The sequence below is a fragment of the Betta splendens genome, chromosome 5 (genome assembly GCF_900634795.4).
Source record: "Betta splendens chromosome 5, fBetSpl5.4, whole genome shotgun sequence".
Lineage (NCBI taxonomy): Eukaryota > Metazoa > Chordata > Actinopteri > Anabantiformes > Osphronemidae > Betta > Betta splendens.
In genome coordinates, this window is record NC_040885.2 from 9,746,127 (window position 1) to 9,767,903 (window position 21,777).

General features: G+C 50.1%; 3 protein-coding genes across 3 annotated transcripts; 2 read left to right on the forward strand and 1 right to left on the reverse strand.

Annotated features, from left to right (window-relative positions):
• Window positions 1–206: 206 nt before the first annotated feature.
• zc3h10 (zinc finger CCCH-type containing 10) lies at window positions 207–3,402 on the reverse strand. Its single transcript, XM_029152323.3, has 4 exons — window positions 3,262–3,402; window positions 3,103–3,174; window positions 1,394–2,674; window positions 207–1,118 (listed from the first exon to the last, which is right to left on the reverse strand). Exons 3-4 carry the CDS (start codon window positions 2,531–2,533, stop codon window positions 606–608), a joined length of 1,653 nt encoding a protein of 550 aa, XP_029008156.1. The 5' UTR covers window positions 2,534–2,674; window positions 3,103–3,174; window positions 3,262–3,402; the 3' UTR covers window positions 207–605.
• Window positions 3,403–3,674: 272 nt separating this feature from the next.
• zgc:152986 (uncharacterized protein LOC101884054 homolog) lies at window positions 3,675–4,375 on the forward strand. The gene is made up of 2 exons (XM_029152337.2): window positions 3,675–3,912; window positions 4,024–4,375. Exons 1-2 carry the CDS (start codon window positions 3,675–3,677, stop codon window positions 4,326–4,328), a joined length of 543 nt encoding a protein of 180 aa, XP_029008170.1. The 3' UTR covers window positions 4,329–4,375.
• Window positions 4,376–4,519: 144 nt separating this feature from the next.
• Window positions 4,520–8,218, forward strand: si:dkey-28n18.9 (sorting nexin-32). Its single transcript, XM_029152327.3, has 14 exons — window positions 4,520–4,770; window positions 4,920–5,030; window positions 5,114–5,221; window positions 5,515–5,575; window positions 5,676–5,800; window positions 6,024–6,107; window positions 6,188–6,262; window positions 6,350–6,380; window positions 6,555–6,642; window positions 6,734–6,773; window positions 6,867–6,953; window positions 7,030–7,119; window positions 7,250–7,315; window positions 7,389–8,218. Exons 1-14 carry the CDS (start codon window positions 4,765–4,767, stop codon window positions 7,536–7,538), a joined length of 1,122 nt encoding a protein of 373 aa, XP_029008160.1. The 5' UTR covers window positions 4,520–4,764; the 3' UTR covers window positions 7,539–8,218.
• Window positions 8,219–21,777: the final 13,559 nt, after the last annotated feature.

A 21,777-nucleotide genomic window follows, 5' to 3' on the forward strand; every position in this document is an offset into this window, starting at 1 on the left:
TTCCTTATGGTGAGCCAGCAGCGAATACTTCAACGGGCAGATATTAAAAAGCACAGCATTAAAGGCTGTTTAAATTTACACAACGTGACTCCACCCGAGCGGAACAAGCAACGGGATTAACATCTGCGTTTGGTCTGTCTCATTTATCACACCTGTGTGAAGTGGAAACACACGGCAGCTACAAAAATAAAAACACAAAACACGACTTGGTTGTTGTTGGCATTTTTTTTAAATGTGCAGTAACAAAGATGGTTTACATGAGAACAATCCACAAAGAACAGAACAGAAAACACATAGCTTCTAAAGTGTCTAAGTCACCACTCTTGTAAAAATGGTACAAGCACTATGAATGACAGCACAGGTTCCCAGTTTGTTACCTTTGTTTTAAAATCACCCCTTTGGTACACAGACATTTGCTAGAGTTCATAGGTCAGTCTGTCTGTAAAAAACATTTGTTGCCAGAGAACACAGTAGGAGGGAGGCTGCACATGGAAGTCATTTTCTTGCCCTCTGGTGGAGAAACGTCTGAACTAGCTCTTGCCATCCATTTTGAAATCCCCACAGAGGGAGCAACAATCTAACTTACAGTCCAGATCATAAATCAGTTAGTGAGGCAGAGTGGTGATCCTCATGCTTTGACTTGCAATCGGGTACGACACCATGGGGGTGGTGGCGTGACTCATGGTGATGCCAGGCATGGGCTGAGTCATGCTCACGGCCACAGGTGCCACAGACACAGCCACTGGTGCCATAGAAACAGGAGGCGCCATCCCTTGTGCGATGGTCTGTGCAAGGGCAGCCGAGAGGGGGGTGATCTCAGGGTTGAGGTGGGGCGGAGGAGCTGTGGGCGGGGCTGCATTAGATGGTGGAGCCGCAGGGGCGCCAGTGGGCGCGACAAGGTCCTGCTGAGTGACGGGCCGAGGCTGCAGTCCTGCGCTGCTGAGGGTGGTGTGAGTTTGGGCAATGCTGTGATTGTAGGAACTCACGGCACCCACGGGGGGCGCAAGACTCTGCTCGGTGGGTGTAGGAGTTGAAGACAGCGTCATCACCTTGGCCTGGCTTCTGAACTGGGCGTTCTGCTCCAGAAGAACCTCATTTGTTGCAATGAGATTTGTAACCTGGGAAGAACGTGGATTAGGAAAGAAAAGCGTGGTGTGTGTGTATACAGCCAGATCCCACTTCAAATACATTATCACAGCAAGCACAATTGGAATTAATTTTGAATAGTGAACAGTGAAAATATGTATTTTAACTAGTTAATATTAAGCTGAAATCTATTTACTTAAGAAAGGCCAAGAAAGCTGTCAGGAAAATATGGATTGCAGTCAGTAAACTTTTAAAAAGTTCCATGACATGAATATAATATTCCTTAAAAAGTATTTAATTTTCTAACCTGCTTCTTTAATTCTTCCACTCTTTTCCTCAGCAGGGAGTTTTCTTCCTCCAGGAACCTGTACTCCAGGGGGCGAGGTGGTAAGGTGGCTTGAACTCCCAGCTCATAGGGAGCACTTCCACTACCATCTGCCAAGCGCAGCCCCTCCAACCGCCGCCTCTTTATTTGGAGAGCGGTGCTGTCCATGGAGGCCTCCAGAGAACCAGCCTCGAACAGCCCGCTCTCGAGCAGGGGGTCATACACGGAACACGAGCTCCTGTCAAAACGTCTTTGTGCTGAAGAACCCATGGACAGACAACCACTTATCCCTCCTCCACTTACACCCCCAACTCCCGGTATGCCAGGTTCTCGGCATCCGCTCAAACTGGGGCAGCCCATTCCAATCATATTACTTCCTCCTCCCACAAGTCCTTGAATTCCTCCACAGCCGCCAGCTCCTCCACCACCTATCCCTCCCCCAGGAGTCACCATTCCAGCAGCACCTGAGCCAATAACTCCACCCACTCCTGCACGGGGAGGTTCATAATCATAGTCCCGTTGCACGTGCCGAAATTTACATTTGTTGCCCCTTTGGCACTCTCCCTTCAGGAAGTCCCTACAGATGGGGACCTCCCCACGGCTATTGGGAAGATCCATAGGGGACAGACCCAATCGAGCTGCAACTTTCCCTCTCAAGCTGAGGGGTAGCTCTCCAGTTTTCTTGTAATAGTCCTCATCCTCCTTAGATCCATGGACAAAGCGGCAGTTTGAACGCATGCACTCCTTATTTTGATGATCATGACAAAAGATAAATTCATTCTTTTGCACACCCAAATCAGGTACCTCGTTAAAATCTGGGTGTCTAAAGCGGCAGCGCTTCCCTCTCTTGCAGACGTTGCGTATGAAGTCCCTGCAAACACCATCTAATGCCAGCCCTGCGCCTTGACCCCCAGCGCCGCCGTTGCCACAACTACTGCCGTTTCCGAGTGCCCCGCCTCCTCCCATGCCCCCGGTTGAGACGTTTCCCCCAACGTTTCCTCCTGACCCCCCTCTACCCTCTGCCGGACCCCCTGCCAAACCAGACACGGGTCCTCCTTCCTCGCACAAAACACCACCGCCCCCACCACCACTTGACAGGTAGGAACTGTCCCGGTCAGGCATGGCGCTCGGCCCAGCTCAAGGAGAAAATAGCACTCATGTGTATTACAGGGGCTGACGTGACCTGACAAACATTCAAATAGGCTGGTAAAGAAGCTGAGGGCTGTATGTGGATTGGAATAATTCAGTCTTCTACTCCAGCATCTGCAAGATTAAAAAAAAACACATGGTCAGGTTAAAATATGTGCTACTGACGTAAAAAGAGTATGAGAAACGTAGTTTCAGGGTATTAAAGGACTAAACTAGAATTATGGTTCTAATATAACACTTGACAATGGTTTGTAAATAAGTAGCACGGATGTTGTTCCTCAAGATGGAGCAGCATTTCTTTTGATGAACAACACAAATCAACAACTGGATTAATAACAAATCAAACAACAATAGACAAACTAAACCAATAACCGACTAATACTGAACACTGTGACGTGTGATCGTCAACATATTCAAGATTTTCACTTGAGCACTTCCTCGAGCCCGTGCTAGTTAGCTAACATTAGCTAGCGAAAGTCACAGCGCTAAGGCTAGCTGGCTAAAAGCTAAAGTCCAGCCATATAGAAAGCAAATGCACAAACCATCCGATAGCTGAATGGCTCCACAGCAAAACGCCTTCGTCTGGATGACTCAAAGTTACACGGGCCGTTCTCCTAAAAGCAACAACCGTACTCGTTATTTTAGGCAATCCCGCAAAGCCCATATACCGATTAGCACTTTTGTTGATGCATTTCATTTACCAACGAAGAAGACGCTCCTCACTTCCGTTTTCTGGAGTTGCTGTTTAAAGCCCTCTAGCGGTAAAAGCAGCGGATGACATCCACAAAGACTTTTCATTTTTGTTTCTTTTACGCGTGTTTTCCAGGGATTAATTAATACGCGCCAATCAGCGTTCAGAACAGTAAACTCTGTAGAGATTAGGTCGAGGTCACGTTTCTTTGGGTGGGGTTTTAATCCAATTTCAGACGGAGTGAGCTGAATTTGCTCGGGTTGTTAAGAGGCACAGACCAGCAGGGCCGCTGATCGCTGCTACCGCGCACCCATCAGATAAGTCCACATGGACATGGAGACGAGCCGTCAGGCCGCGTGCTCACTGTAGCAGCGGCCGTGCAGCTGCGCTCGAGTCGAGTTCCTGCTCAGTCCGAGGCGCAGCATGGCCGCGCCAGCTGATCTGCGCTGGATGCGCGCCGCCGTGGTGCTGCTGCTCTGCGTGTCCGAAGCGCGGCCCGCCGCCCCCGACGCGCACTCCAACTACTACGAGACCCTCAACGTCGAGCCAGCTGCAACGGACACGCAGATTAAAAAGGCGTTCAGAAAGCTGGCCGCCAAGTACCACCCAGATAAGAACAGGAGCGCGGACGCAGAGAAGACTTTCAGGGAGATTGCTGAAGGTAAAAGTTTAAGGAAATGTGTGTTTTCTACTCAAATCTTTGCTTTACAAAGGGAAGTTGACGTTAATGTGAGTTACAGTTCAGCTGTGCCCCCCCCCCCCTCCCCTCCAGCTTACTCAGTGCTGTCTGACAAAGAGAAGAGGAAGCTGTATGACAGCGTGGGCCATGACGGCTTCCTAAAGAACGCGGCCTCCGTCGACCCGGAGGATGAGGAGGAGACGAGCTTCCACTTCAGCTTCTCTGACGTCTTCCACGACTTTGAGGACGTCGTCCTCACAGGGGAGTCGCACACCCACTGGAGCTTCCACCACGAGGATCGCGAGGACGGTTCATACGAGCAGCACAGCTTTGAGGGGCCCGACTTTAATTTCTTTTTCATGGACGAGGATCAAAATGAGGAGGTGCACGGTGACTGATGTCTGCGGCCTGTTTGTCTCTCACTCATTAAACTGTTGACTCCGTCCCCGCCGTGTCTTCTGCCTCTTTTCTATGAGCTGAGCGTTTTGCAGGTCGACAGCTGGGCGGCTGCACAGACCGTTAGGCCGCTTTTCCTGCATGGGTGTGTCACAGGCGCCCAGTTACTGACTAACGCGCCGTTCACTCATGGTTTTCTCTGCGCCAGCACTTTACACCGGGCCCCGTTCTGCGGCGCTGCTCCCGGCTCCAGTCCGCACTTTGACCCAGAGGATATCCTGCGCTTCCCAGCGTTCGGAGCGCCAGTGCGCCGTAGCAGTCGCGGGACGACAGACCTCTGCAGCTTTATGCGCGTTTATCGAACTAAAACGAGAAGTTTTTTGCACTTTTACAAAGAAGATCAGCACGCAGCGGGCGGATTAACGTACGAGTTCCAGAATGATGGTACGTGTGGCTCCGGGTGTTGTTATTTGTCAGCCTCTGAGTGTCATGTGACATCCTCTTACCAGGCAGGAACCCAGATCCACCTCACAGCAGGCCGAGTACGGTTCTGTGTCGTCTCTAAGGCGAGTCCCACGTTATTATTGTTACAGGAAGAGGTCAAAGAGGGGGCATCTGCCCTGAGCGTGCACGGCCATAACGTCAAGGTCACGGAGGCGCTGAAAGACGGGGACGCGCTCACGTTCCTGATTGTGTCTGAAAAGGTGAGGAGGTGAACGCGGTTTCAAACGGGCGGCGGAGCAGCGGGTGCCGGTGCTGACGTGATCCGCTCTGTCCTGTGCACCAGCTCTCTGGGACCGGGGAGTACCACGTGCACCGGACCTACGAGGACCTGGAGTGGCTGCAGCACAACCTGTTCTCCCAGGAGGATGTTCCCGGGATACAGGGCGTCATAGTCAGTACCGCACTCCAAGTCCGCTCGACTTGCTTGTTTATATCTTCTTCCTCTTCCTCACGGTCTCGTTTTCTATGCGCTCAGGAGGCTGCCACCTGCCTCTGTACTGTACTGAAGCGGGAGCCTTGTGGTCCGATGGGACGATTAGCTGGCTTGCATGCTTGGCTCTGTGTTTTATTGCTCGCTGTAGCTCTCTCACAAGGCACTAACCCTTTTGGAGCGCATAAAGCAGGCATATAATGAAGGCCTGGGAACCAGCGTAATGGAATTACACTCTGTTTCCTTCCTCCAAGTTTCCTCCTCTCCCTGCAAGGCCTCAGGTGAACCCACCAGCCAAGGCTGTGAAACAGCTCGGTGAGTACGTACAAGGACCATCTCCACCCAAAGGCGAGACAAACGCTCGGGAGATCAGAGTAAACGGTTAAGTGACGTGTGTCTGGCGGCCGTCCTGCAGGCGTCCTGGCTTTAGGAGAGTGGCAGCCGTACTGTAGAGCGCTGGAAACGTTTCTGCAGCAGGTGGCGTCACACGGCACGCTCTGCAAGAACAAAGCCGTGGAGACTTTCCTCACCGACGCGGACGTGAGTGGACGCCTGTTCAACCGGCTTTACAGTTACCGTCAGCTGATCCCTCATAAAACTGCTGCTATAAACTCTGTTTGAAAAGGATATAACAATGGTTCTGCCATGACACTGGAGCCTCTATATGTAAATCATACTGATACATTATCTTGATGTTGCCTGACTGCAGCCGTGTGTGTGCGTGTGCGTGTGTGTGTGTGCGTGTGTGTGTGTGCGTGTGCAGCCTCCAGGGAAACAAAGAGCAAGGCGAAACCTTTTCAACCGGCTGAGCCAAGCTGTGGAGGAGCTGAGGAAAGAAGGCCACAAGGTGAGTGCGCACGCCGACAGCTGATCCAGAGACAGTTCACACTCTGCGCCTGCAGCTCAAGGCCTCGCGTGTGTCCGCAGGACGTGGACGAGTTCTTCCACGCGGAACGGGGCCGCAACGCCGTGGCGACGGGCGGCGCCAAGAACGCGGCCGAGGTGAGCGCAGCATCACGCGTCCAGCACGCGACCGCCCGACCGCACGCACACTGTCACCACTGATCGCTGTTGCTTTTCTTCGTGCAGAGGTTCCTGGACGTGGTGCTGACTCAGCAAAGTAAAGGGACCGCCATATGTAGTTCACTCTTGTCATCCGTGTCCCCTCATCGGTGATGATGTCATTTGGCCGGAGTCTGACCCAGCGTGTGTGTGTGTGTGTGTGTGTGTGTTTGTGTGTGTGTGTGTGTGTGTGTGTGTGTGTGTGTGTGTGTGTGTGTGTGTGTTCATACAGAAATAGCCGTGGCCTGTGGGCACTTCTCAGCCGCTCTGCATCTCTGTGTTGAACCTGGGGAGGATCCGGACAAACAGGCGTTCTCTAAGTGAGACAGTCATCATTATCAGCGTTCCGCCTAACATGCAAAAGTGCAACGTGACAGACATTGTATTCAAATGGACACCTTCTCTTTACAGGCTTTGTGTGAAGCTATCAGAAGTCTTTGAGTCTATGAAGGTGTGCTGTTTGTCTTTATTTATAGAAGTTGATTTTAATTGCAAGGCATCCTTTTTTCAAACCCTCTGCTGGTCTGAACATGATTTTGAGCAGAAGAACATGATGAATGTGGCTGAGAACAACGTGAACACGCTCGGGCTCGGCCTGGACCTGGAGTCACGCTACCAAGAGGCGGAAAGGGTGCGTTTGCTGCGGCGTCCGTCTGGTGACACATGTACATCGTGCGTACGCGTGTAACCTAACTGTGTGAATGCAGGAGATGCTCTTCAGACGGACCTGTAAAATGGTGGAGGTGGAGAACGCCAGGAGGAACGCAGAGAGGGCCAAACCCGTGAAGAAGGCCGCTGTGAGTGTCTGCAGCCCTGCATTCTCTGCAGTGGCCAGCAGGTGTCAGCGTGTCACTGATAAAGAGGCAGTCAGTTGAAGCCAATGGCATTAGAACGTTCACGCAATGACTCGGTGTCCGTCTTCATCAGATGGAGGAGGTGAAGAGAGCGACGGAGGATGAGTTCGGTCACATCAGCAAAGTGGCTAAAGACGAGGTAAAGCACCCGCCTCACACCTGGACGGACGCCCCGCGGCGGTATTAACGCGTGCGCCGCGCTCCCCCCACAGGTCGCTCGTTTCCAGGGGAGCCGCGTGCAGATGCTGCAGCGGGCGCTGGTCCGCTGGTGCGAGCAGCAGCTCCTCACGGCCAGACAGAGCGCCGAGCAGCTCAGCCAGCACCTGCAGGCCGTCCGAGCCCTGGGCCCGCGACCCGCGTAGCTCCGCCGCCACCGGAGCGCCCTCAGCGCGTTTAACGACGGCGACCCAGCGCGTCCTTCTGTCCTTTGTGAGATTTAAATGTCCCCTTTACTCACAGCATCACTGTAACGTGCACTCGCTCTCCCCTCAGTCACACTCTGATGAACAAGGCCCCAGTTGTAATAATGGTTTGAGATCTGAGCGGGAACACTTGTCTGCCCAGGTCGTGTGTGTGTGTGTGTGTGTGTGTGTGTGTGTGTGTGTGTGTGTGTGTGTGTGCGCGTGCGTGCGTGCGTGCGTGCGAGTGTGTGTGCGTGCGTGCGAGCGTGCGTGCGTGCGAGTGTGCGTGCGTGCGCGCGTGAGATTTTTTTGCTGAGAGAGTTTGTGCTGCTCTCGAGCCACTACATCAGCTGGGGTCACACAACTAAAGTGTGATGAATTGATTCCCAAAGTACCTGCTTTCTTTTGTGTGTTTCTTAGTCCTGAATCATTAATCAGATAGTTTGACTGCTCCTGCAAGGACGCGGAGGCAAGGACACGGTGCCCGGCTCTTTGTGCGGCTTTTCAAACTATTAACGTCCGTAAATCAGCTCGGAAGCAGTGATTTTTATTTTTCATACAACTCCATTAAACCTTTAGCGACATCTAACATAAAAGGCGAGATACTGGAGTGAGACGAACTAATAAAACGATAAGTCAGATATTAAACTCTGTAATTGTCTCCTTCCCCATCCGCTGAGGACCATATCTCAGCCCCGCTGTGCGCTTCATCTGTGTAATCTCTAAAACGGTGAGTAAGTGGGAGAGGTTCTCGCGTGTGGGAATGAGTCAGACGCTGCAGGAGAAGAGGCTCGGCCTCATTCTGGATGTTGGAGGAGTAGATAAAGGGCAGCGATATCAACGTGCCAAAACTGTGTTACTTTAATTCACCCGGACAGAATGAATAATGGGACGAATCATTAGGTGCAGTGGTTTAGTTTAGCTGGAATAGCTGCTTTAAAACAAATTAAGCACTGACTCCAGGCGATGGATGGAGCCATGGTTATCTCTCCCTTAATTTCCCTGATGAATAAACATAAATAACCGCATCCTCCACCCTCACACTGGTCTTCTTCAGACTCTGATGGGATCTCGGAGCGCCCACAAACAAAAAGAGGTTTTTATTGGGAATTATGAAGCTGCAGACTGTGTTAATTTGTGGTTTTAATATAGAAACCGCCACGCGTTCATGGACGGGATGGACCAGCAGGTGTAGGTCAGGTTTGGTTTACTTCCAGCCAGTGTCTGCTTTTCTGTGCGGATTCCATGAATTCTGTGTGACTCCATACGACGCCTTACATCACCGCCTCACACCAGATGAATTTCACGACGGGGCGAGTCTCATTTGGGCTGATTCCATTGTGCTGCCGCAGTAACTAGTGCACACGGACGCCCCCGCGCTAATGAGAGCCCTCCTCGGCTGCCGAGAGCGTGACCCAGATCAAGGATGGGAGAGATCATGGCGCGCGAGCGTGGCTCCCATTGAACACATGCACTTAGCTAAAGTAGCTCATTACTGGTGGGAATGCAGCACTCAGCGCCGGCCCGACAGCCGCCGGATGGTGGAGTGCAACGTGGAGGCGAGAGCCTCTCTGAATGCGCAGCGTGACGCGGCTTTATGACATCATTACCAAGCCGAATTATGGGAGTATGACACCGGGGGATAAACACATGCACGGAGGTCACAGCTGATGTAAGGCTTTAATCAGCAGGTGTTTCACTGTTGTAGTGTTGATGATGTCTTGAGTCATAAACATGAGAATGAATCTAATACACAGTACATCGCAATAATTAGAGCCAGTTAGTTAAGTTTATTATTCACACATTAATAATAATCGATAATGGTAAGGCTTAAAAAACAAATTGGTATTAATATTTCTATCTGCTTTAATCTCATATTCATTGTATGATCCTAAGGTCCGGCGTCTCTGCTGCAGCATGAGTTAAGTCAACCCAAGGTTGTCGACACCTCATTAAATCTAATCGCTGCCGCACGCAGATTATGACTCATTAAAAGTTTGTGGGATGGCGAACGAGACGGGAGGAGAAGAGAAGAAGAGAGACGAGTGCCATAAGGCAGATGCATCAGCTGATCATGAGCCCCATCCTATCTGCATATGTAAGGTGAGCCACTACAAACCAGAGCCTCCCAGCTCCTCAGAGCGACTCGGGCGCTGGTGGACGGCGCATGCTTCACGCCCCCCCTCAGCCGCGGATCACGGCGCTGTGTAAAGCATTAGACTTGCTAATTCAGCCCGTTTCTCTGTTCACCGCTGAACGGGCCCATAAATATTCACGCCTTTGTGCTCCTGTCCTGCCTGCTTGTCATGTACTCAAGGTATCGCGCGTGATAGGCACCATGTCGCTAATTAGCTCTTCCAGGAATAATGGCGGCGGCGGACGCGCCAACACGCTGACGCGCCGAGGTGACGACTTCCTCTGAATCCTCTGCTCGTCGGGAAGGAACGCGTCCGTTTGTTTCACACGGAAATTGGCTCTGTTTGATTAAAGGCACAGCAACAGTCAAACAGTAGCGATGATGTCACACTGTAAAGACAAATATTAGTTTAGGGTGCTCTCACACACACACACACACACACACAAACGCTGCCATTAGAGTGACATCAATTACGGATCGATCTTTCCACCACAGCTTTGTCCAGAGAAGCAGATGAGCGGCGACAGGCCTCTCTCACTCAGAGGTCATTCTGTCACATGTCTTCAACATGTGGCACTTTTCACTCTCCAAAACTCACAGTGTGTCCAGCAGCACGTTGTGTAAGTCACCGTCGTCTTATATAACAGCACGCGGTACGGGCTCCACTCTGGACGCGGCGAAAGCGATCTTCCTTTGCCTTTTTTCCGAAGGCAGGAGTCCGGATGTTGTTCAAGGACGCCTCTGCGGGGCGAGACTCGCTGCCAAGCGACCGCAGGCCGGGCTTTTCCACAGCAGCTGAAGAGCGGCCACGGCTTGGTGTTCCAAACAGACCTACAAGGGCAAGGCACACCACGCGGAAGCTCATCCCGGGCCCCACAGCAAACAGAGGCTCAACAGCTGTTGCAGGGATGCAGTCGAGCCCGAGACTCGTCCCGCCTCACCTCACCTCCGTCCCTCCCGTCGCCCCCCCGGCTTCAGACGTGCAGATGGGAGAGCAAACGCCCCCTGGACGCCGCTATTAAATTTCACTTTGAGGTTGCTAAAGTCTCATTAAACCCCAGTCAGAGATAATGCACAGTAAACTCCCATTACGGTTTGATTAGGAGGCATGGAGCCTGCCGTCGTGCTGATTGTGTTTTTAATCAGATCCTTCCTGCTGCAGAGAAAACAACAGCTAAAGAGGAGAGAAAAGATGGATCACAGAAAAACAAGCTGAGCGAGCAGTAACGCTTCCCTCTGAGGATGAAGTCAAATAGCTGTGCACTGTTTTTGACTAGAGAGGATTTTAAATAGAATTGTTTTCATTGTTACGGCTGCAGAAGTGAATAGTTTGCTGCACAATTAGCATTTGACCACTCTTGCTTTATACTTAAGTAACTGCTCGTTTGTCCAGTAGACTGTGATGTAATAGGGTGAACGGCATGTTTTGCAGCCGCCTGTGCTTTAAAATGAACTGTTATGGCATCACACAAACACTTTGCCTGCTAAAAATGATATTATGTAATAGAATCATTCATTTTATGGCCTGGAACAAGTGTCACACACAATATCAATGGGAAACAAAAGAAGGACGAAGATGTTGAGCTTAAATATAGTAACTAGTATAGTAACTACTATGACTAATATCCAATCCAACTTTATTCACCAAGTACTTTTCTAAACCGAAATGCTCCATCAACAAATGGCTGAAAAAGCTGGTTCGTCATTCAGACTTCAAACCTGGGCTGCTGGACTGTTATTCATTCAAACTCCAGTCAAATAGCTGTAGTCCTGCAACGCACCATACAGACAGTTTAATCCCCTTGAATTTGCCAACTTACGCACACTTCTAAGTCAGCAAGAATAAATAGGTTTAAGTCTGGATTGGAGAATCAAACTTTCTTGACAGCAGGGCACTGGGAAAAAAAATATAAGGCTTTAGAGGAGAGTTTGCTCCGACTTTTCAGAAGCGAAGGCTTCTGCCTGCTGAGAACGTGGAGCGTGACGACAAAGTCACAGGCTGATACGACTGTGTGTGTGTGTGTGTGTGCGTGCGTGCGTGCGTGCGTGCGCGTGCGTGTGCGTGCGTGTGTGTGCGTGTGCGTGCGTGTGTGTGTGTGTGTGTGTGCGTGCGTGCGTGTGTGCGTGCGTGTGCGTGCGTGTGTGTGCGTGTGCGTGCGTGTGTGTGTGTGTGTGTGTGAGCCTCCGCGCTGCCTCTCTCACCTGCCCCCCGAGCTGAGAACCTCCTTATTCCTCTTATTCAGCTGAGCCCACGAGACGAGCGCAGCCTCACCGGAGCCGATCGGGACGGAGCTTTGTGCTGATTACAGCAGGACGGCATCATCTGGAGAAGATGTATTTGCTTAGTTCATTAGATCCAAATGAAACCCCTCGTAACTAAAGCATCCTTTCCTAACGTGGAAAGCAGCAGAGGAAACAAGGAGAAAATAAATAGAACATAAATACAAAAAAAGAGAACGCAATTCAGTGGAGAATTCCAATGTTGCTTCCTGTGCATCTGAGGTGTTATTAATCACAGCCAGTCAGCTGAGCGCATTATTGTGTGGCGGCGATAATGAATGACGGGGGAGAGTGTGTCCATTCTTGTCTGAATGGGCTTTTCTCTGGGCTCTGATTAACTCTTCACCACTCGCAGTCACAACGCGGGGACGTTGAACAGCCGCCCGTCTGCGTGAGGCGCATCGCAATGAAGAGTGGAGGCCCGGTTACACACGCGCCGCGTTCACCTGCGAGGGAGCTAATAGACGCTGACGAATACACAATCGCCAGACACTTTATTAGAGTCCAATTCAATTTCCCCTTGATCGTTTTAAATACGGAGGCCGAACTTACTGGTAATAAACAAACGCTATGATCATCAGCTTTCTGACAGCTTCCACTCAAACACTGGAGATTCATGAAATCGCAGCTGAGCCTCTGTACTGGCTGAACTGGTGAGGTACTGGGTGTACTATTCAACAGACTGGACGTGTATGTGTTCAGATAGCAAGCGCTGATGCATTGATCTTTACTCTAATTGATGCTGCAGCTGATTTTTCATGAGCGCTGGTGCAGACGCTCCTTGACCAGTAGGTCCGGTTTCAACTTGACTTTTAATTAGCAAATGTTAACATGCAAACATCTTCACTAAACCATCATTAACATGCTGACTTCTACCAAACCTATTACTCCCACTGTCACCACTACCAGAGCAGCGATGACGCGCTCATGGGTGTTGCACAGTTCCCCCCGCGTCTGCGGGATCGAACCCTCCACCTTGTCATAATCCACAGGAACACTCACAACACTCCCTAATCTGCTCTGTGTAACCAGCGATGAATATGAATGAGCGCATGAATATAGATGAGCGGGGGAAATTAATATTGATGAAGGCGGTTTTTCCTCCCTCTGACTGATGGTGTGGGAGCAGCGAGTGGAACAAATCAATCATCCCAGAGCGACGCCGTGATTGTCGGCTCCACGTCGCACTTCCGTAAATGCGCCGCCGCCGCCTCGGGGGACGCGTGCGCCTTTTGACGACTGACCTCTGCGGCGGCGGGAGCCTCGGAATTCCCCTCGGCCGCGGTTCCGACGCCTCACTGTAACCTTGTCCACAACCTATTTGTCTGCGCCCCCGCTAATTAACAGGCCACGTTTGTTGGGCTGGTGCATCTGAAGCCGCGGTAAACAAATTGTAATTATTGCATCTGCCCTGACAAACTACTGACATGACTAAAGGATGTTTGTGGCGGTGATGAACTACACGCAGAACAAGCACGTGTGTTTTCCTTAATGGTTTCATTGTCATTAGGCCGATTAGAGTGACTGCAGAAGCTAATGAGGCGTGTCTGTCGGACGGCAGAGCGACTGATGGAAGGTCAGAGGTCAATATCTCCTATTGAACTAATAAGTGAACTCTGCAGCCGGCCGCGGGTTCGATCCATACAGCGTCAAGCAGCCGCTCAGAGCCCTCGGCTCCAAAATGAAGAGTCAGCTCCGGGCGGCGGCCTCTCGCTGCTTCATTACAGGACTAATGCGGCGTCTCCTGTTCCTACAGCTCTGGGATCATTTAGCACACTTTTACCACGCTTCTCCCTGTTTACCCCGGGCCCGGTAATGAGTCCGGAGGCTGCGGTGGTGGTGCGGAGCGCCGCTCCCTCGCCATCTGTGGGATATGGACTGTGCGGTCCTCCATCCCCGCCAGTGGGATGAGTGTTAGCTAGAGCCCAGACGCCCGTGCGGACACCTCCACGTTAGCGCAGAGTCAGCGGCTGCTCAAACGGAAACGGGCCGAGGCCGCGCTGGTGCGAGATCTATTGCAATGCAGCAACATCACTTTGGAACCCGAACACTTTGTCTCAGGAATCGCTGTGTCTGGTCAAGAGTTTAGTCTCGCAGATCCTAGTTTTTCGGGGCTTGTTATGGGAAAAATTGTCTCTTCCTTATTTTTATGTGTCTTCCTTATTTCTATGCATTTCTATGCAGTTATTATACGAGTTATGACTTATGTTCTGCAATTAATATCTTATGTTTTGTCTTACTGTATGCATTTGACATTTCCCCTAGATTGTTCAATGGTTGTCTCTGCCTGATAGACTCTCAACTCTAGCTCCCAAACCCAAGGTCGGGGAGTTGTGTCTCTGTCTGTTGAGACTTGGTGCTCCTTTCTCACAGATAGTTTGACCTCAGCAATGCAGGTGTGAGAATGTAAATATCTTCACACACACTGCGACAGGGAAGAGATGGTGCATGTAATTTGATTGGGTTAGAAAGACATTCCACCCTAGTCGGACAGAGAAGCTAAAAGGCAGAAGCAACTTGAGGATCGTGGGCTCTTTGCATCACACCTTCGTGGTGTGTGCACTGATCTCCCCAGCTGGTTTTTGGTTTGTTGATGTGAACGATCAACATCCATGCTTTTTATTTGCTTTCCCCATTATTTTTATTTTCTTTATTATTTCAATAAATCGCACAAAAGGACAACTCTCTCTCATCTACTTCTTTATGGAAAATTCCACCACAGGGCTGAATTGCTGTTTGAGGCCTAATACAACCAATATATGTTGTATCCATTCATTCACATTCTATGTTTTTCTAAACCTCAGACGTACTCCCGCTGTCAAATACGTGTCACCTCCATCACACTTCCCCTTCCCTCTAACTGGAGCTGTCCTGGAGCTGCTGTGACAACAAGTAATTGCAGAAATCCCTGCGACACGTCAGACTCAGGCCTCCTGTCTCCCGCGTGTCATGCTTTCACCTGCCACTGCTGGTTCTGACTTAGGGGGAGAACGGTTTGTGTGAGGAACCGCCGCCTATTAATTGGGAGGACAAAAAGAGCGAGAGACTATAAATTATGAATGAATAGCCAAATGCTTTTGTACGTGGGGGATGTAATTGGTGGCTAATTCATGGCCACCCAGAATAAAATACTGCACGATCACCTCTGGGCGACATAATCAGCTTATGTGGATGAATCTTTTTTTTTCGTGCAGACCCTCTCTGTGGGCTTCTAGGCTGCCAGAGGTGGCGTTGCCTTGGGCTCCAGCATTTGTGGCCCTTTCCTGTTCCACCATACACAACTAGCAGGCAAGAAAGGCCCACAAGCATCAGTCATGGATAGAACTGGGCACTGAGCTTCCTAAATGAGACCATGAGGCATGTTTTTTAATTGCTAAATGGACTCTGCGTTCTGAGTTCAACACAAGCTCACACGGAAGGATAAATATTTTCAAAGCAAGAAAACCACATTTCCAAGCTGTATAAATCAAAGTTTGTTCCCCCCATATGCTCTGTAGAGCCAATTAGTCCGATGGATGTGCAGTGCTATCCATATTCTGGCTCGTCTCCACTGCGCAGGCAGCCTCTGTAAGTGACTGTGGTCAGACAGGCCCAGATACCAGCATGCACAGTCACACACGGTTCTTCTCTTCACAACCTTCACAAGCTCTGAGGTGAAGAATCTACTCGAACCTGCTGTATTTGTAGGCTTGATGCCATTTCTCATCAAAAGAAGAAGTGATAACTACAGCTGGTTACTGCTTATTAACCGATTTGTCGTCTCAGTCTCGTTTACTTCAGATTTACCATCACGCGTCAAGTAGAGTTAGCTGAGTCGACATCTGCAGTCTGATTTCTTGGCTTTGTCTTTGCACTCGCAGCTCCATCCGTGTGCAGGACTCCATGTGGTTGGCACAGATGTTCCCTTCCAGAGACGCCCAGTCAGAGCCTGGGAACTCATGTGAAGTCTGGCCAAGCTGGGTCCTGCTCTGTTCACACACACATGCCTTCAGTCGCAGGGCTTCCACGCACCCCCGTGGGACTGCGGGTGGGGGGGGGGCGCCGCGCCTGCTGCGGCGCTTCTCCCCCTCTGCCCTCTTCCATATCCAATTGAAGCCATAAAGGGTCTGGGTTAAAGGTCGGCCCCTCAGAGGTGGCGGGGTCAAATCGCGCCTCATGAATATGGAGCAGCGCCGGGCTCAGGGGACCATCTGGTCCACTCTGTTGGAATCGGAACAAATGAGCCTGCTGAGAGGCTGCCACATTAGTGTAATTACTGTGGATTTCCCAGGCTTAAGAAACAGCGGCAGCGCTTGCTGGGCTCTTCTTCACTCCCGACATCTGCAGGTGGATTACAATGAAACTGAAGGAAAAACTCGGAGTCATTATTGAACATTTATGGAAGTAAAACCATGTGGCTCATAAAACTATACAGTAAGAGTGTTATAGTGGCTGGATACAGTTGGTCAGTGTGATGTTTACTGGAGTATGAGAGGCTATAATCTAGACACTGAGCTCTTACCTTTGACTATGAGCGCGTGAGACATTAAATCAGGCCCAGCTGTCGTGTGACCTTGATAAGAATCTCATCCTGTTTGTCACAGTGAGTGCTCTTCGCAAGGACCTTCAACAGAGGTGAACCGTGAGCAGACCTATTGTTGTTTCTCTCTCCTTTCATCATTTACACCTCCCAGGAGTGAGCAGCCACACAGTGTGTGTGTGTGTGTGTGTGTGTGTGTGTGTGTGTGTGTGTGTGTGTGTGTGTGTGTGTGTGTGTGTGTGTGTGTGTGTGTGTGTGCACGTCCCAAGTTGGGGGCACTGTGAACAATGCGTCCATTCTTTGGTTTTGCTCTGTGATACAGTCGACCTGGAGTCGATCAAAGGCAGAAGTGCCCGTGTGCAGGTTTCAAAGGGGAGGTGAGAGGCTCCAGGTGCCTTCGTGTGACGGCGCTGTGTTCGAGGGACGTTTAGACACATATGCTGGGGGGGACGTGATGGAACAACAGGCAGACCGACTTTACACACGTGTGCACGGAGTGGGGTGAGAGAAGAGGGTGTGAGCCCGGTGCTTGGCTGTCAGGTTGAGTGACACCAAAGACTGAGCGCATGAATAAATCACCACAGTTTGACCCATTTTAATACCAAGAGGAACCACATTCTCCACTGGGAACCTCCAGCCATGCTTTGAGATACAACTTACTACTGATGTTAGCATTTAGAAGCTTCCAGTGGCTGAAGAGACCCTCCATCCATGCCGTGTGTTCATCAGCCCCCCCACGGCCCTCGGTGCCAAGCCCCAAGGTCTATGTAATTGGTCATAGAAAGCAAAAGGCACCGTAAACCGCTCTGTGGGCTAATGGCAGCCTCCGCTCCAGCTTAAATAATTCACTTAATGTAGGTCAACTCAAGCACAGAGAATTATTCATTTGTTTCCAGTTAAATGTTTGCTCCTAGATTTGCTGGTTTGTTTGGTTGTGTATTCGGCGCAACCCTGTGTATTTGTGAGTTGAGACACTAGCGGGGAGGAATCTGTTGTTTCGCTGAGCTTTGAGTTTGCGTTTTCACCACCGCCGTCGTCATGACTGTCCCAGAGTGGATGTTTCCTCGTCAGAGGACCTAATTAATATTTAAATTCCATGTTGAACCACAAAATGCACTAAGGGTGAGGTGAAAATATGACAGGGGGTCATGATTAACCCTCCGTTTTTGCTCATAGCGACCGATCACACACAAAAAGCCATTGATTTAAGCGATGACAGGTGGACCGTCTGCGACAGCGCTGACAGAGGAAGTCAGTTTGACCGGAGGAGCTGACAGGAGGCCAGAGAAGAAGAGAGCAGCAGGAAAAAAATTATGGGAGAGGTGGAAAAAGGTGCTTATACGAGAAGAAACGGAAAGACGGAAAACACACACACACACACACACACACACACACACACACACACACACACACACACACACACACACACACACACGTGTACCGTGTCCAAATGATGCGCACTAATCATTCAGATGCTGGTAACCGGTGCGACTCGTCCCCTCGACGAGGAGCCTTTATCGATTCAACGTAATGAAGCTCTGTTCCTTGAATCCCAAGCGCTTTCCAATTACTGCGCTGAATCCTGCAGCTGTAATTAGTCCTCGAACGCACCTGCAGAGATAAATTTCGCGGCGGCGGAGCAGGGCAGGGCGGTGGGGCGTCAGAGCCGGTGCTGCAGGGCTGTCATCTCACACCACAATGTACGTTTTTTTACCCTAAGGCTGTAAATACAGATGAGACATGTTCGTGTGTGTCAATGACGGCAGCTAAGCATGAATTAATATCGATCTGGCAATTAACAGCTTGTGTCCCAGGTGGCGTCTGCACAATAGGTGAGGAAGTTGTTCATTTTGTAGGACTTAAACGACTCCAGGTAGATACTCGCTGGCTCCCTGGTCCTCCCTCCCTCTGGCCTCAGCTCCCTCCCTGTTAGAACCCGTGTGATTTATAGGGGCTAATAGCCGCCCACTGTCTTCACGCTCTTTAACTTTCCACATATTGATATTAGCGGGCCAGAAAATGTCTCTAAATTATTCCATTTATGGGGGCGACATTAACCGGCCTCTACATGGCGACACTGGCGCGATTCACACAAAAGGCGCTTCGACGTCTGCTCGTGCACATTATCAGGGTGTCGCGCGCATCCTTTATTCTCCGACCACGCTTTAAACACAAGCAAGAGGCCATCGAAGCCTGCAGTTCAAATAAAACGGAATAAATAAAACCAAGGCAGAAAAGTATTTATAGGGACGTGCGACGGATGAAGGAGGCCAGCCCCCCCCCCCCAAAAAAACCCCAAAAAACCCAGACAACAGACGGGAAAACCTCTTCATCCGCCCCACAGCTCATCGCTCCTTCCATATATGGGCAAAATTAGGAAAGCCATGGGGGACAGAAAATTCCATCACTCTCTTCATGTCTCCTTCGAATGCAAATCCGCTTCCCTCCAGTCCTAATCACTCCAATATGTTTTTATTCACCTTGCTGCCTTCCCAGCCAGCCTGTCATTTAACCCAAAGCCTCGTGCTCACTGAGGCAGTTTTTATTGCAGAGAAGCACTTGCTGGTTGCGGGGATAAAGTGCTTTGGTGGCGGTGAAGGGGGTAAAAAAACTGCTGTGTACGGCTACTGTATCTTTGACAGCATCTCATCCTCCTGACGGGAAAAGTGCACTTCTTTTGAAAATCGGGGATGTTTTCAAGTTGGAGCACCCAGAGCAGCGGAACAAAAAGGTGGCGTGTTTGGAACAAGAAAAGGTGCTGGGTTAAGCGCTTTTCTGGAGACAGCTGCTTCAGCCCCACGTACACCCTGCAAGGGTCTGGAAAAAAAAAGGGAAAGGTGCTGATGCTCTAAACAGAGGCCCAGTGGGCATGCGGCCTAACATTATCTCCAGGATTATTTCCTCCCCCATCGTTGCAGACGCGCACGCTGGTATCTCTGCCACCGGCGTCAGTGGAAAGACGCGTTCTGACTTCAAGTCTCACGGAGCGAACGCAGCTAACAAAGAGCAGTTGTCTTTGTTCAGCTGGCACCGAGGGGGGGGGGGGGGGGGGGGGGGGGGGGGGGGGGGGGGGTGTTGGATGGAGGCTGGAGGATGGGAGAAGGACTGATTTGTCCTTTTCTCAGCAAGAACAAAAAGGAGAGAAGCAACGTTTCTTCTAGTACATTTACATTTTATATATGTATATATGCATATATACACATATATATAAAGAGAGAGAGAGAGAGAGAGAGAGAGAGAGAGACATCAGGCCGGTCCATGGTGCGCAAACACTGGCTCATTTCAGCTTGTATCAGGACTCCTTCTTACTAAATTTACGCTCTGACACCTCTGGTGACTGATCTCATGAGGCTCTGACCCCCATCGATGTGCAGGACGCCGCCACGTTTGCTGCTGCTGCTGCTCTGCACCGTGTGGCTGCACGTAGCTGTGTGTTTGCTGTCATGGAGTGTTTCTATTTTAGCTGCGCTACTGTACCGGCTGTTTACCGTTGCTTAGCAGCTAGCGTCGAACTGCTTGTTTGTTATGTCGCCGGGCTGTTATCTTCGCTACCGGATGCTGACATATTGCTGTGTTGCTGTTTCTGCCTCTATTCGGGCGCTTGTTATTAGTTCAGCGGCCCCGTCCTTCCTGTTTACTGTGTTGTTTTCTAAGGCCTTGCGCTGCGATGCCGGACACAAATTTCCCTGAAGTGACGATTAAAGCCTGTCCATCATCGCCTCAGATGCAACGCTGCCTGTGCTGAATGGTTCTATGGTCTCTACATACTGTTCATAATTATTTAATGATGAGACATAGATGGAAGAACTAATAAGAAAATTGAATTATGCTACTTGATTCTCCTCTGCAGACATTGTCAAAGTGAAAGATTCGGATGGCAATGAAATATTGATGTGTGCTTTCTGTAAGGATGAATGAAAGGATTCAAAAAACACACAGCTGCTTATTGGTTCCATTTGTCTGGGAGGGAAGACACTGCTCTCCCTCCATCCCACAAACAATTATCTTTATTAATTTGTTGTTGAACAAAAGAGCACAAGCAAACAGATGCCTCATAAAGTCATGCACACATATTCTACAGAAACTATATTAATTTTCAATTGGGCCAAAACTAATCACGCAAGACGTGTATTTGCCGAACCCCGAATGAAAGTCTGTCCCCAGGAGCCTCGGCCCAGTTGGTTTGCTCAGGAGCAATTATGAAGGGATCTGTTGATTTTGCCGTTAAGTGGCTCCGTGGCAGACTCTAATGGGGACGTTAATGCGAAGTGACATGCGTGACACGAGTCGGGACCTCATCACCTCTGTGGCTATTAAGGACGATTCTGACGAGATCTTTCACACTCACTCTCACCTTGGGCCTCAGCTCGGAAACTGGAGGAGCCGCATTCAAGCGCTGGTCTTACCATTAAACTAAATGTGAAATCTTTGTAAAGTCCACAAATGTCTCCTGGAAACAAACTGTTAAACTATTAGGATTTGGTAATGATTCGGTATGATATAGATCTGCCCACTAAATCCAGGTGAAAGCTGCAGGGGAAACAATAATGGCACCTCCTGGACACTCTGTTGCAATCCAATAAAACAGCTCTGCAATAAATTCAACCTCAGTGAAGCTTATAATGTTCAATTTGTGTTGAGACTGAGAGGTGCTGAATCGACTCAGACGGGAATTTCTGCGGGTGTAGATTGTGCTGTTGTTATAGCCAACTTCATTACGCCGTAGGATGATTCGCTCCCTCCGCTCGCCCCCGATTCCCTGCATTGTTTGCTGCCGATGACGGATCCGTTCAAACCGGACCAGGCCAAACACGTTGTCGGCTTATAAAGAAGCATCAGCGTTTATCACGTATGTGCAAGCGTACATGTGCGCGAGAGAAACCTCGGCTTGCCAGCGGCGCGGGAGATGCTATCGTGCTAACGTGCTAGCGATGGCAGCGATGGTGTGATAGTGACATAGCGTCACGGCGAGGTAGCGCATGTGCTCAGTGTTCAGAGGCAGACATGTGTTCAGGCTACAGCGGACGGAAGCACCAGGCTGTGGGCAGTCAGGTCAATTAAAAGCAGATTTAATCAAGAAACGCTCGTTAAAAGCATTACATTTATCGTACACATAAAACTCTAGTTCTTGTGATTCTTGGCCGACATCTTTAATATATTCCAGATAAACTGTGCCTGAACTTCATAAATAAATTAGGGTGGAGGCATTGCTAGTTCAGTTGCAGTGAAGCTGCGTGTTTGGCTGCTGCTCAGCATCTGCTTTA